Source organism: Orcinus orca, chromosome 3, assembly GCF_937001465.1.
Source record: "Orcinus orca chromosome 3, mOrcOrc1.1, whole genome shotgun sequence".
NCBI lineage: Eukaryota > Metazoa > Chordata > Mammalia > Artiodactyla > Delphinidae > Orcinus > Orcinus orca.
This window is the reverse complement of record NC_064561.1, coordinates 5484475-5499404: the sequence shown is the minus strand read 5'-3', so window position 1 is coordinate 5499404 and position 14930 is coordinate 5484475. Positions and strand designations below refer to the sequence as shown.

Here is a 14930-nt window from a genome sequence, read left to right as displayed (position 1 = left end):
GAGTCCTCAGATAGATAGTTGTATATCCTAAGTTAGGGTATAATGCCAAAATGCAGCAAAAGATTCCACTTACAAGTCCCAGGTCTGGTCTTTTTGAAGTAACAAAACATTTAAGTTATCCCTCCTGCCTGCCTTGCATTGCATTCTACGCGTGGTAATTCGTTGCTTTATGCTAGCCACGGACAGCAATCCACAACAGTTTCATGCTTATACCAAAGAATGGAATCTGATCCTTTGTACCTGGTATTTTGCCTGTAAGTCTACTGATAAAAGATTATTGGAAGCCAGTCACAGAATCTGAAAATACACTCTAGTCTCTCGTTTACTATTTTAGGGCTTTCATAGAAGCCAAGGACTCATTGCAAAACCTTTTTGCAAGGATGACCGCTTGTATTCCATCCAGCAACAATACATTTTTGCCTGGTTTAGAATTACCGGTAGCTTATTTCAAAGCGAAGGAAAACCAACTGAGCACGTGTTTGCTGTCTTTAGAACAGCTGGCAAAAATATGGTATGAAAGTGTTTTCATCTTCCTATTACTCTAAATATTATTGTACAGAGCTATTATTAATGCCGTTTTTTGGTGGGAAAACCTTAAAAATTGCCCCAAATATTGACATTAAGTGCGTCAAACAACAGAGTGTCTTCGGTATATTAAACTTTTGGTTTTCATGTATCTATAATTTAATTTTCCTTTAAACTATAAAATTTTGCCTTTGGTACAACGAAAAGAATTAAAAATTAATTTTATTAAACAAAAAATAGGGACTTCTCTGGCACTCCAGTGGTTAAGACTTCCTCTTCCATTGCAGGGGGTGCGGGGTTGATCCCTGGTCGGGGAGCTAAGATCCCACATGCCTCACGGCCAAAAAACCAAAACATAAAACAGAAGCAACATTGTAACAAATTCAATAAAAACTTTAAAAACGGTCCACATCAAAAAAAAAAGTTAAAAAAATATTAAATGGCGTCATGTGGCAGTGGATCGGTGATCAGGGGCTCAGGCTCTGAGTTCAGACCCTGCTGTGTGACCTTTGGCAAGAACTTAACTCCTCTGGGCCTCAGATTCCTCATCTGTAGAAAGGGGGAATACTAGTGCCTATCTTACAGAGTTGTGAAGATTAATGAGGAAATCTGTTTAAAGGACTTGGTGTTTGGGATATTGTATCTGCTCAGTATAGTAATGTTACTCTCTATTTGTACAAAGTCTTCTGTGATTGTAAAGTGACCTTCAGGAAATGAGTCCCTGTTGGAACCCTCATCTTCAAGGTCAGATGTGTAAGGGGTTCATTGATCTGTTGGCTACTATAAGTCACTTCCCTGGATCTTCCTTGCTGCTGGGAAAGCTAGCTCGGGGATCGGCAAACTTTGGCTATAAAGAACCGTAAGGTAAATATTTTCAGCTTTGAGAACGTGCTGCAAAATACTCAACCCTGCCATTATAGCGTGGATGCGTTTCTGTACTGTCCATGGCCCAGTCCCGGATCTTTGACCTCATTCTTCCTCCTGCCAACCTCCCACTTGCCCCTTGAATTCGATGCCTCAGATATAGCTCCGTGGGGGCTTGATCCTGGCCCTCCAGGGAAGTCCCTGTATCCAGCAGACCTCACCCCCGACCCCCAGAAGAAGAGATTAGGAAGTCAACAGAAACAGGAAGTCACCTGCTGCTTAAAAGGACTTTAAGATGCTGAAGACTTGGCAAAGCCCAGGTGGCCTCAGCTGAAAACTGAGGCCATGTGTCAGAAAGCGGGTTGGAAATCTTCCAATGCAGAGAAAGCTCCGAAGGGGACACCCCTGAGAAGAGCAGGCGACAGTCCCAGCACCAGCAAAAACAGTGCTCCGGAAAGAGGGAGGAATCAGGAAGAAGGAAGATGCCCACGTGTGGGGCCGGGCAAGGAGGAAATGCAAAACCTGTGGCTCAGGTCACAGGGAGGCAGCTGCCCTGCAGGTGGAGGGACAGCTCTCACGGCACAGCCCATCCTGGGGCCAGTTCTCTACTGCACTCTGCAGTGATTCTCACTGGGGACAATCCTAGCCCCCAGGGGACACTTGGCCACATCTAGAGACATTTTTGGTTGTCATGACTCATGGGATGGGGTGTAATAAGTATCTAGTAGGTGGAGACCAGGGACGCCGGTCAACGTCCTCCAATGCACAAAATAGCTCCCCCTTCCCCCAGCAAAGAATTACTAGGCCTCCAATAGCCATTGGGCCAAGGCTGAGGAACCCTGCACTAGCCTGAATTTGCAACTAACAAGCAGTTGCCGGTGCCTCTTCTCTCTCCCTTACAAAGCCCGATTTGTTTTCAAAAAGGTGATATGCTAAATCTCAGAAAAGGCCAGAGTCATCTCCCTCCAAGGCCTCTGGAACCCAGTACTTTTTCCTGAGCAGACACCATTACACCCCAGACAGCCCCGGGAGGCAGGAAATTGCCTGTTATGGGCTGATCGTGCCTCCCCCCACCGACCCCAATTCATATGTTATAGTCCTAACCCCCCTCAGTACATCAGAAGGTGGTCTTATTTGGAAATAGGGTCATTGCCATTTTATTTAGTTCAATGAGGTCATACTACGGTAGGGTCAGCCCCTAATACAATGTGACTGACATCCTTAGGAAAGGGGGAATTTCAGACGTAGACAGGCATCCAGGGATAATGCCATGTGAAGATTATAGTTCTGCTGGCACAAGCCACCAGAATCCCAGAAGCCAGGAGAGACACCTGGGGTGGACCCTTCCCTAGCACCTTCAGAGGAAGCCTGGCCCTGCTGACACCTTGATGTCGAACTTCTTCAGAACTGTGAGACAATGCATTTCTGTGGTTTAAGCCAACCAGATGGTGTTACTTTGTTACGCAGCCCTAGCTAACTAATATACTGCCCGAGTCTGGATTTTGCCAAAGGATTTTTGCAACGACGAAAGCTGAGACTCAAAGGGAATTTGGCGGCGGCGGGGAGGGGGGCGCCCAAGCTAACCAAATGGTCCCTGCTCTTAGGGATGGATTCCTGGTGAACATCCAGGAAGCCAGGGTTGGTCCGAGCTTAGAAAGGGTGAAATAGGATGAGGATGCAAAGAGAGAAGGATACCATGAGAATGATTTAGGGGAAGTGAAGGAGAGGAAGTGGCTGCCATCCAGGGGGATGGGCTGGGCCACCAGACTTACCAGAGTTCAGAAAAGGTTTGCCACACAGCGGGCAGCTGGAGTGGCCAGAGAAGGTTCCTTGAGCCAGCTGGTGCCCGTTGACACATTCTTTCCGCTCTCGAGCATCCTGTCCTTTGTCTTTCAGAAGCACTGGGCTCTTCCCCTGTTGGGGACAGAGGTGGGCCTTAGAATGCCCTGTGCATCCAGTCTCGCCTCGAAGCATAGAGATCTGGAGCCAGGGGCACCCTGACAAGCAGCAGAAGGCAGAGGGGGATTCCCCCCACCCCCACCCCTAGCCCGGCCCCCTGACCTTCTCCTTCTGCCTGGTGACTCGACATCGGAGGGAACTCAGTCTGCGCTTCACCCTGGCACTCCTGTCACTTCTCTCCATCTTCCCCGCTCTGTCCTCGCTCCTGAGGGGCAGAAAATTTGGTGAGGAGAGCGCAGCAGACCCAGAAGACCCTTCTGAGCCAGTCCTGCAGGTCGCTTCTGGGATCCACCTGGAATCTGTCTCCCTGAGGCCCCTTCATCCTGTTTCACCCCTGCTGTGGTCCCTAACTCTCTCCCTCCTTCTCTCACTCACTCATTCACTGAACAAACATTTACAGAGGTTTGCAGATTTCAGGAACCTTGGGGACCAGGTTTGCAGAGGGGAAGGTGACATGGTCTCCAACTTGAGGTCCCTTGATGGGCCCTGTCCATCGCAGTCTCCTCCCTCTGATTCATGCCCCCTTCCTATCTCCATCAGCCTAAAATCCTGCCCATTCTTCCTGTGGGATATCTGTCAAACCCGGCTTCCCTCTTCTCATCCAATGCTCCAGCCCCAGATCGTGCCTCTCCTGGATGGCTGGCACACCCTCATTTAATAAATATGTATTAAGTCATTGACAAAGAAACCCAGCCCCCGCAGAATCTAGTCCCTGGAGGGAGATTCCGTACCTCCAGTCTGTACCCCTCAGTGCTCACCATCATCGCTCACCACAGAGCTGTGCTCCTGTGCTTCCCAGGTGTGTTCTGGCCTCTGCTGACTCCCCCCTCCCTCCCCTCCTCCCAGCCCCACCCCAACACCGTTCCTGAGGAAGGCACCGATTTCTTTTCCCCATCCTCATTTCTTTGTATTGGTGAACTCCTACTGTTCCATCGGAATCCAGCTCAAGCTGTCACCTCCTCCAAGAAGCCCTCCTCTGCCCTCCCAGGGCATATGAGGAGCCCCCCTACCACCCCTATCATTGATTGCCCTGATGGTTCCAGTGAGGGGACGGGGCCCCCAGCTCAGGGCCCACAGTAACCTCTTGTGGGAATCCAGTGGCAGCCTGCCAGCAGCTCTGCATACTCACTCGGACAGGAACTCGAACCAGGTGAGGTTTGAGTGGGCTCCTCCGGGGCTGATGGACAAGCGAGCCCTCTCCCGGGCCCTGCAGGATCAGAGGGGACAGACACAACAGCCCTTCCTTCCTCCCGCAGATGCCCCCTCTCGTGGCCCTCTCCCTCTGGGCTCCTGTGGATAGGTGTGCCCCCCCGTGCCATGTCTGAGATCCCACCATCCCTCCACATGTGGGCTTGTATATGTGGTCATTGCGAGGGGTTTTCCAGCAGAGGGTAAAAACAGGTCTTGGTCAAACAAAATCTGCATGTCAGGACGTTTTTCTAACAGATGGCAGTATTTTGGGAAAGAGGTACCTTTTCCCATTTGGACAAAGGTAGTGCATGGACTGGTGGCGGCTCACTTCTGCATCCTGCCCTTTCCCACACCTGGGCGTCCTCCCACCTCTCCTGTCACCGTTTTCCTCCCATTTCTCCTTGTCTTCACACCATGCCTGTTCACTCCTATACCTGTCCCCCTACACTTTCCCCCTACACCTGTCCTCCGCCTCTGTCCTCACATACCTGTTGCCTCACACCTGGCCCCCTTTCCACTTACCCATGGTACTGTCGGAGTTCTTGAAGCACCTGCTGGACAATTAGCCTGCAATGGCAGATAAAAACAGCCCACAGCTGCCCCACATGACAGACATTCCCCAAGGCGAGCTGTGATTGCCCGACCCGGTCCGGGGTGCTGATGCAGCAGCTAAACTGGGTCCCCAGCCCCTCCCCATGCTGTTGAGAACCTTTCTGAGGGGTCTGGGTCCCTCTCCGGGGAGAAGGATGGTGTGGTAGAGAAGATCGAGATTATTATAGGGGGACAGTGGCTGGTCACTTACAGACAGTGATGATGCTACACCCTGCCTCCCTCCTCCCCAAGCCTTGACTCCTTGGCTGTCCAGGGGGTCCCTCCCTGACCCAGGGGTGGACACTCACACATGATCTGGCTCCACGTGGTCCTTTTCCATGCACTCCAGCACCGGTGGATCCAGGCCTGGAATCAGCCCCCACCCCAAGAGGCACAGGCGTGAAGGGGGCCCTGGGGCAGGACCAGCCCGGCATGGTGCCCCCTGAACCCACCCCTGCAGAAATGGAGGCTGTCCAGATGTGGCTTGCCACTCTCAGGGAGGAGAGGTGAAAAGAGGGCAGAGAGCCAGGGATGGAAGTGTCCCCGGCGTGTCATGAGTGCTTACGACTGGCTAAACGCTTTACACATATGCCGTCAGTGAACCCTCCATGTACCCTAAGGAGATACAGTAATTGTCCCCTTCTCCGTGAGAAGGTTAAGGAGGCTTAGAGACTTGTTAGAAAGTGGTAGATTCCGGTTTGGCCTGTAGGTCTGTCTGACACCAGAGGGACACAAGCTCTTCAGATAGAGATTCAGAGACAAAGAAGGAGATAAAGAAAGAGACAGAGTCAGAGGGAGAAGAGGGAGCCCTGCAGGTCATTGCAGTGTTGTGTCCACCTTGGCTGGAGGATCCCGGGGCGGGGGGGGGGGGGGGTAGGAGTGGGGGAAGGGCATATGATGCAGGAATCCCCCCCACCCCCTCAGCATTCTGCCCAGTTCCTGTCCAGGGGACCCTAAGCCCCCTCCACCAGCCCCATCCAGAGGACCCTCCAGCAGAAACCCCCTATTCCACTTGGTTTGAATGAAGGAAACCCCCAGCCTGGGCTACCTTGAACCGCTGGAGTGGGTACTTCCAAAGCCGGAAAGATTTCCAGGGAGCTGATCTCATCGAAGGACACGGGAACCGACCGTGACCTCACTCTTTTTTCGGGGCTGTCACATTCCTGCAGGGAATAAGCATCTCGCTAAGCCTGGAGACAGCCCAGGCTGCAGGCAGGCTCGCCGGCTCGAGGGTCCCCAGCCTTCAGCTGCAGACAGGGGCTGCCCCCAGCCATGGGGCATGAGCACAGCGTTGGGACTCCACAGCAGCTGAGGGCTGGAGCCATACCCACCCCAGCTGTGGGCTGCAGCTGGAATTCTGAGCCACAAATTCCAGCCGTGGCCAGTCATTTCCCCCCAGGTCACGGTCATGGGCAAAGATGCCCCAGGCAGAGGCAACAGCTCCAAGCATGCATTCCCCAGTTTTGGGCTAAAATCCCAGACCTCAGACGAGCCCTCCCTACTTCCAAAGTCCAGTCACAGGCAGCACCTCCTTCCAGCTGCAAAGATGCGGAGACATGACTCTGCTCCCCAGCCCAGGGGTGAACTTATGGCCAAGGATCCCAGCCCAGCAAAGGACCTTCAGGTCTGGGCTGCGATCTCAGGACCCAGCGACTCCCCCGTCACGGGCTACACCTGCCATGATAAAGCAGTCCCCCCAGCTATGGGCAAGGCACTCCTTGGAACCTGCAGAGACAGTGCCTGGGGGCACAGGTGTGGTATCGTCCGGGGTGGCTGCAGGTTGCACCCACCTTGTTTGGTGCCTCTGGGGGGGTTCCGCCCCCAGACAGACACCCTTTGGTCCAGGCCTGCAGGCCCTCTCCTGGCAAGTTCAGAGCAAGGCTGGCCAGTGTCCGAGGGAGACAGGACCCCTCATTTGCAGCTGAGGCTTCGAGGCTGAGCCTGGTGGAGGAAGGAAGGGAGTCGGGTCTCTTCCACCTGGTTGCTGCCCCAGCTCCAGCATGTGAAGCATGGGGGCCTGGAGGGAACCCATGGGTAGCCCTCTGGGGGGACAGGGCACAGAGAGGGGTCCAGCTCTCCCAGTACCAGAGAGGCGGGTGGGGAGTCTGGCTGGGGGATTTGATGCTGAATTTCCATTTGCATCGCGGGCCCACTGTTTTTTGTGTTTTGGGTTTTTTAACCTTTTTTTTTGGCCCAGCGGCATGTGGTATTAACATAGTTCCCCGACCAGGGATCAAACCCATGCCCCTGGATTGGAAGCTCGGAGTCTTAACCACTGGACCACCAGGGAAGTCCTCCCTCCCACTGTTTTTTTTTTTACACAGACTGGATTTCTATCTGGGGGGACCCGTGAGGGGTGGAGGGAGCAGCTAAAGCACCCCTCTCTACTGTTTGGGGCTGCCACTGTGGTTTGTGGGTGGCACTGAGCACGCATCTGTGTTTTGATCACAAGTGCATCTGTGGCTTTGTGCACGCATGTGCAAGTGACATGTTTATGCGTCCCTGGGTTTGAGCAGGGAGAGGATGCACGCCTGCGCGTTGAGCGTGGGCATGTACGCCCAGGGTGCACGGGCGGGTGTGCACATCTAGGTGTGAGCCTGCCGGCCGGGTTCACGCAGTTCTAGTCTGGGCTGGTGCACGCTCCTTCAGCGTGTGCGTGCTTACCCATGCACACGGATTCATGTGCCCACGTGAGCTCTGTGTGCAGGCCTGCATCTCCGGAGAGGGCCTTTGGGGCTCCCTTCTGACAGTGCAGACACCTCTGGTGGCCCTTGAGCTAGATGACTAAGAGGCAGGGGGGCAGCGTAGCCTGGCCGCCCTGGGGGTGTGTCCCGGAAGGCATTGGGGGGGTGGGGCGGGACTGACCTCTGCCAGGTCTCAGAGCAGCTCCGTGACCTCTCCCAGCTGCGTCTTCGAGGCAGGCCCTGGGACCCTGCCAGGCTGGAGAAGGGCGAGTCTTCTCCGGCTTCTTCGCTAGGGGGCCCACTGCCCCTGGCCCCCCTAGGCTGGCTTTGTGAAGGGACCTCAAGGCCCAGGTCCTGGATATACTCACTGCCCTGAAGGTCCCCCAAGTCCAGGCTGAAGTCCTCCGAGCTCTCGCCATTGCCGAGCAGCCCTGGAATTCCATCCTCCTGGAGACGGATGGGGAAAAGGCATTGACCGAGGGCAGCAGAGGCCCCCAACTCGCAGACCCTGCCCACCCCCCTCCCGTCCAACCTGGGTTCAGCGCCCATCTAGTGGCAGGTGGGGTAGAATGGGGGTGGTCCCCTCAGTGTAATGTCTAACCCAGGCCTTCAAGGCTTTATCCCCCCAAAAGGGGCCAGAAATCTGGGCTGGCAGACCTGATTCCACCTCCCTTACTGAATTTCTGTCTGATGGTTTTATGAAACAGACAAAATAACCTCTGTCCTGTCGGCTCACCCAGCTTGTTTTAAGCCGTAAGATCATGCCTGTGAACGCAATTTGCAAAAGCGCTGCACGGAGGTAAATTATCCTTGGTGCCACTGCTACGGGTGGAATTTCAGGCAGTGTCAGGGCTCGTAGTCTGTTTTGTTTTTGGCCGCACTGCGTGGCATGCGCTATCTTCATTCCCCCACCCGGGATCGGACCCGCACCCCCTGCAGTGGAAGCGCGGAGTGTTAACCACTGAACTACCAGGGAAGTCCCAAGGGGCTCCTAGTCTTTTCCCGGGGCTGCTTAGGGTGTGTACTCATGGGTCTTCTGTACCCTAAGTCTCCCTCCCAGGCCTAGGGTGAGGCAAGTGAGGCACTCACCTCGGACACAAAATTGTAGGGGGTGCCCCAAAACTCAAGAATAAAGAAAATCATACTTTAATATAATATTAAAAAAAAGAACTCAATACAGTGCAAAGAGTTCCGTGATGAGCAAATTATCAAAATGTTAAGACATGACAGTTTCGGACCCCGCACCTCGCTTGCCTCCCCCTATTTCCGGCCCTGCTCCGTCCTACCAGAGGGTAGCCTGGAACCTCTGCGCTCCTAAATCCCCTGCAATAACTTCCGCTCCCGGACAGCAGAAGCCTGAGCTCGTGAGCACAGTGCAAAGGGCTCCAGGGTAGGCTGCCTCCAGCTTCTGGCCCGTCTGCAGCCTCACGTCGCAACCCACCCATGAGGCATCGATGTGCCAGGCGCTGTTGGACACGGAAGATTCACAGGGGTGGACGATGATTGCCACATCCACCAAAGCAGCAACCAATCTGCACCCAGAACTACACGGGTGTTAACCCTAATCCCACAGAAGCTCCACCAGGGGGCGCTGTTGTCCCACTTTCCAGATCAGGAGACAGGCTCAGGGAGGAGAAAGGACCTCACAGTCCTGCGCCACACAGTCAGTAAACCGCAGAGCCAGACCCAAACGCAGATCTGTCTGGATCCAAAGCTCTATCCTCTTTCTTACCCTTGTTACTCTTCTATTTCTTTTTCCTCTCTCTCCCTCCCATTCATTCTATTTGTCTATTTGTCATTTATTTCTCCCCCAGACAGAGCACCTGCTTTTTCCTTTCCTTGGAGAACCTCTTCTCCCAAGCCACCCAGAGGCAGCCTGGTGAACTCCTATTCACCCGTCAAAACCCAGCTTGGGCATGCCCTCCAGGCTGCCTTCCTGACTCCTCCAGTCTAAATAAGGTGTCCCTCCTTTGGGCTGTCAGGATCTGCAGGACAGGGACTGTCCTTTTCCAGGCCTTTGTTAGCACTGTCCTCAGACAGGGTTTTGTGGGTAGGTGGGAAGTCCTCTACAAGTGCTCCATGCAAAACCAGCCCTCAGATGTGACCCCAGACATCTATGTGAGCTCAGGCAGCCCTTGATGGACTGTCCCAATTGGTGGCCTGAAGGGCCCACTGAGCAGACCTGGCCCCCTTCATGAGCTCTATAAGAGGCCCCAGGATAGGACTGCCAGATAAAATGCAGGATGCCCAGTGAACTTCCAATTTCATATAAACAACGAATTTTTTTCTAGTGTAAGTAGATTCCAAACATGACAATATTCAAGTCTAACTGCGCATCCTTTAATTTTATCTGTTCAATATTGCAACCCTATTTATCCCTGGACCAGTCTTTACTAGGGGAGGGGTAACAGGAAGGTCCCTGTTAACACTTGGTGTGGGGAATTTTCAGAGAAGCAGCCAATTGAAAGTGGAAAACACCTGCCAGCCAAGAGCCACGCTCTTGGTCGGCTGCAGATCTTGGCTGGCAGGACGCAGGTGGCAGTGTCCACACCTGCCGTGGAATGAGGGTGGAAGAGCTATGCAGGGTCTGGCTTTTTCTCTCACCTCCCCCACTTGGAGCTGTCTACAGTTTTGACACCTTCCTTCTTTTTTAAAATCGTAGTAAAGTATACATAACATAGAATTCACCATTTTAAGCATTTTTAAGTGTACAACTGAGTGGCATTAAGTACATTTACACTATTGTGCAATCGTCACCACTGTCCATCTCCAGAACTTTCTTTCATCTTCCTCCAGAGAAAGTTTGTACCCATTAAACAGTAACTCCCCGTTCTCACCTCCTTGAGCCCCTGGTCACCTCGACTCTACTGTGTCTTATGAATTTGCCTATTCTAGGGACTTCGTATAAGTGGAATCATACAATCTTTGTCCTCTTGTGTCTAGTTTATTTCACTTAGTGTAATGTTTTCAAGTTCATCTGTGTTTTAGCATAGGTCAGAATTTCCTTCCTTTGAAAGGCTAACGTTCCATTGTATGGATGGACCATATTGTATGGCTATAAACAAAACTACATTTTGTTTCTCCATTCAGTCTTTGATGGACATTTGGGTTGCTTCCACCTTTTGGTTCTTGTAGATTATGCTGCTATGAATATGGGATGTACAATGTCTGTCTGAGTCCCTGCTTTCACCTCTTTTGGGTAGATCTGCAGAAGTGGGGTTGCTGGATCCTACGGCAATTCTCTGATTGGCTTTTTGAACCCCGGCCATGGGGGGGGGCTGCACTGCATGGCATGTGGGATCTTAGTTCCCCGACCAGGGATCGAACCCATGTCCCCTGCAATGGAAGTGCAGAGTCTTAACTACTGGACTGCCGGGGAAGTACCTGCACCCACTGATCTTTCTCCCCCCAACCTCCCTGGCTGCTTCTTCTCTGCCTGCTGCTTCCTCCCTGTATCTTTCATATACCAGGGTCCCTCTTCTTCAGTCTCTGTCCAAAAAACCCACACCTCTGGCCCTGGCTGGTCCAGGTTCCCCTGGTTCTCCTATGACTTCAGCGGCAGCCTTCCCGAGATCACTCCAGTCCCATCCCTGGTGCCTTGGTAACCTCTGCCAACTCCTGTCTCCTCTGCCACGGCCCCAAAAGTTTCCTTGCCTCTCTGGTTTTCATCCTCCTATAAATATAAATACATCAGGACAGCCTCTTGGCCTGGGCCGGGCCCTCCCCACTCCCTCTCCTATCTGGCCTCCCTCACAGGAGGCAGAAGTGGGAACCCCGCCAGAGCTTTGGGTGGAAGGGGATGGTGGGCAGCTGTGGCAGGTACAGAGATGGAGGGGGGAGGGAGGGGGCTTTGTCCTTTGCTGGGGAACTTGTATCTTTCCTTCAACATTTCCTGGGTCAGAAATGGGAGCCGGCCCACTGAGGACCTTCCCAGGCATCTCCCTAAACATTTGTATGCTGGCCCTGATGCCCCAGAGAGGATACAGTAAATCCAGGTTCCTGCTCTGGGAACCCTGGGGAACCTTGAGGGATGGGTCCCCCCTCAATGGCAGACCCAGAGACGAGATGTCCCAGGAATCCCACTCTACCAAAGGGCTTGCTGCGTGCAGATTGAGATAGTACATGGGTCCACGTTTTTTAAAAATGTAAATAGTTATTTATCTCCTTGTATATTAAGAAAAAGTAGCACACCAAAGCAACTTCAAGCATATCATTTCTCTGGTTCCATTTCATCGTGTAAAAAGGGAATTGATTTCAAACAAAAGAGCAAATAAATAACAGGGACAGACAGTTTTCGGATGGCTGGAATGATAGAAAGGCCTTAGTCAAGGTTTGCATCCCTCACGTGTCTTTTATTAGCTCAGTGTGAACTCAGGCAAGTTTCTAACCCTCTCTGGGCCTCAGTCTTCTCATCTCTAAAATGGGCGTGATGCTGCCTTCTTGTAGGATTGCTGGGCAGGTAGAATGAGATGATGCTTACGCATTGCAAGTCCTCGATCAATGGAAGTAGATATTGGTTGTTGCAACCATGGTTATTGTTTTTATACTTCAGGAGTCAGGGCCCTTCCTCTGGGCAAATTGATGACCCTGCCAGATGGAGCTAATTGGAGTAGACTGACAACTAAATCCAGCGATTATAATCAAGGATGAGTGAATGTTCTAGAAAATGGGCTGGAGAAGAACTGAAGGGGGGCCAGCTGACCCTGTTTGAAGGGACAGGAATTCTGGTTTGGAGTTATCCTTAGAAAATCCCTTTTTTGTTATTATTATTTTAAACTTAATTTTTTTAAGTTTGAAAAATAAGATTTAGTCTAAGCCAGATCATATAGAAAATTCCTTTTTTAAAAAGGGACAAACCCTGGGGTAATCATTGGTGTGCAAAATCTACGAAGGACAACTCGACTAGGACAGGTTAGGCCATCTTTAGACAGTTTCCGTAACAAAATAAAACCCCCAAACCCTACTTCCAACCACATAAAATAGTGTCTATGTGACATGTAAATGATTTCTTGAGCTGACTATATAGGTCAAGTTGCATATATTTTAAAATAATTTACATCTTATCAGTATATATATCTTTTTCAATGAAAAGTCCTACTGAATGTTTTAAAAACAAAAAGACAGAAAGAAGGAAAGAAGGAAAGAAAGTAAGAAAGGAAGAAGAAGGGAAGAAAGAAAGGAAGGAAGGAAGAAATCAGGGAGGGTTTCCTGGAGGAAGTGACAGTGAGGGAAGCCCTGAGGAATGAGTAGGAATTAGCTAGGTAGAGGCTCTGGGTGAGGGCATTCCAGGCATTAAGAGAACAGGATGTTCAGAAGCCTGCTGGCTTGAGAGCTCATGGTGCTTCCCCCGCAAACTGGCAAGATTTCCTTATGGCTGAAGGGGTTTGTGTGGGGGAGGGAATGGGGTTGGATCAGCAGGCCTGGTAGGCCAAGGAAGGATTTAATCTCTAAGTTCCAAACAATGGTGGTATGGAGGCCAGGGGGCTGTGATTTGCCTTCAGAAAGATTATGCAAGATGCAGAGCCCAGATAGGCTTGGACAGGGGCAGGGCTGTTGGAGCAGTGAAGACACTTGTGCAAATCACCTGGGTAAGCAATTACAGTGGCCTCCACCAGGGCAGTGGAGAAGGAAGGAGAGACATGGACAGAATTGAGGGTTGTACAGATGTAGTGTTCACAGGGCTTGGGGAAGGAAGGGCAAGGATGTTGCCTTCTGCTGCTTCCAGCTCTGGTGACCAACTAGATAAGGACACGGATGTGGGTGGCGGGGCATATTTGGTGGTGGTGGGGTAAAGCCTCCCCGTATATACCCAGGGCTCCCTGCTTCTCCAGATTCACGCTTCCTCCATTGCCATCCTATCTGCCCCATTGCCTGCAGCCCAGGGTTCCCATCCCAAGAGGTCCAGAGCCCTGGAAGGTCCAGAGGTGAACTTAAGTCCTGGTCTTGTCTTCATTTACCCTGAATTCCCCCTGACACCTAGGCCAATTCTTTTCCTGCTTGGACCCCAGTATGCTCCTCCGTAAAATGATAGGCAGATACACAGAATTTCCTACATATGGTTTGACTGTAATGGACCCTCCTTCCTTAGTGTGGTGGGTGTTATAAAATGCCACCCAGACCCCCCCCTTCAGTGAGAATGGGCTGCCCCAGATGCTGGAGGAGGGCTGCCAGCAGATGGCTGTCAGCTGTCAGTCTCCTTCTGGGAAGTCACATCCCTTCCTGGGCAGTCCACAGGCCACGACTGATTGATGTGGGGACGTAATGGCTTGGCCATCTCAGCCTGATTTAAGACCACTCCGCAGGGCTGTTCTAGCTCAGAGGTGCCCATGGGAGCTTTTTCTTCCTTTCTCATTGATTGTTCTACCCACCCATGCACCCATCTAGCCACCCTTCCCTCCTCCCTCCCTCCCTTCCCTCCATTCTTTCATCCATCCATACATCCATCCATCTCTTTTGTCAATCCTTCCTTCCTTCCATCCATCCATCAACCCTCCCCTCTACTCATCCCACCCTCCCTCTTCTTGTTCCAGAAAGCATTCATTTCCTCATCTGTAGAATGAGATAAGAACTACTCTGCCATGTTTTGAGGAGAGTTCCCTGAAGTTATGCACACAGTGTTCCTGCAGGTGCTAAAAGTGTGTACTTGCTGCTGCAGGCGTCATCAGCTCCTGCCCGTCTCAGCAGTCAGACACATGCCTGCTCATCCTCCATGGCGGGGAAGTCTGGGTCCTCAGGCCTCCAGGGTCCACCGCTGCTCTTGGTGGTTGAGTCTGCAGCTCCAGAGTCAAAGGGCTGGACATAGGGCTTGGGCTCAGAGCCTGTGGGGAAAGGAGGGACAAGGTGTCACGGCCGAGTGGGAGGCCTGAAGAGTCAGGGCCTGAGTGCTGCATCTGGGCCTCAGTTTTCTCATCTGTAAAATGGGATGGCAGGGGAGGAGGGTCCCCATGATCTTTTTTTTTTTTTTTTTTGGCCACACCCTGTGGCTTGTGGGCTCTTAGTTCCCTGACCGGGGATCGAATCCAGGCCCTCGGCAGTGAAAGAGTGAGTCCTAACCACTGGACCGCCAAGGAGTTCCCTTTTTAAGCCAACATACACAACACCACTCATGCTGAGCCT

General features: G+C 52.0%; 1 protein-coding gene across 4 annotated transcripts in view; it reads right to left on the bottom strand.

The window, feature by feature from the left end:
- The window catches only part of ARHGEF18 (Rho/Rac guanine nucleotide exchange factor 18), a 95076-nt gene that overhangs the window by 63864 nt on the left and 16282 nt on the right, over window positions 1-14930 (bottom strand). For all 4 annotated transcript variants that reach the window (XM_033400933.2, XM_033400935.2, XM_033400938.2 and 1 more), the window contains 9 exons: window positions 14511-14632; window positions 7996-8261; window positions 6921-7071; window positions 6179-6293; window positions 5439-5496; window positions 5062-5106; window positions 4478-4555; window positions 3451-3553; window positions 3162-3303 (listed from right to left, as the gene is read on the bottom strand). In XM_033400933.2, the coding sequence (XP_033256824.1) occupies window positions 3162-3303; window positions 3451-3553; window positions 4478-4555; window positions 5062-5106; window positions 5439-5496; window positions 6179-6293; window positions 6921-7071; window positions 7996-8261; window positions 14511-14632 (1080 nt within the window). The remainder of the gene's footprint in view (window positions 1-3161; window positions 3304-3450; window positions 3554-4477; window positions 4556-5061; window positions 5107-5438; window positions 5497-6178; window positions 6294-6920; window positions 7072-7995; window positions 8262-14510; window positions 14633-14930) is intronic.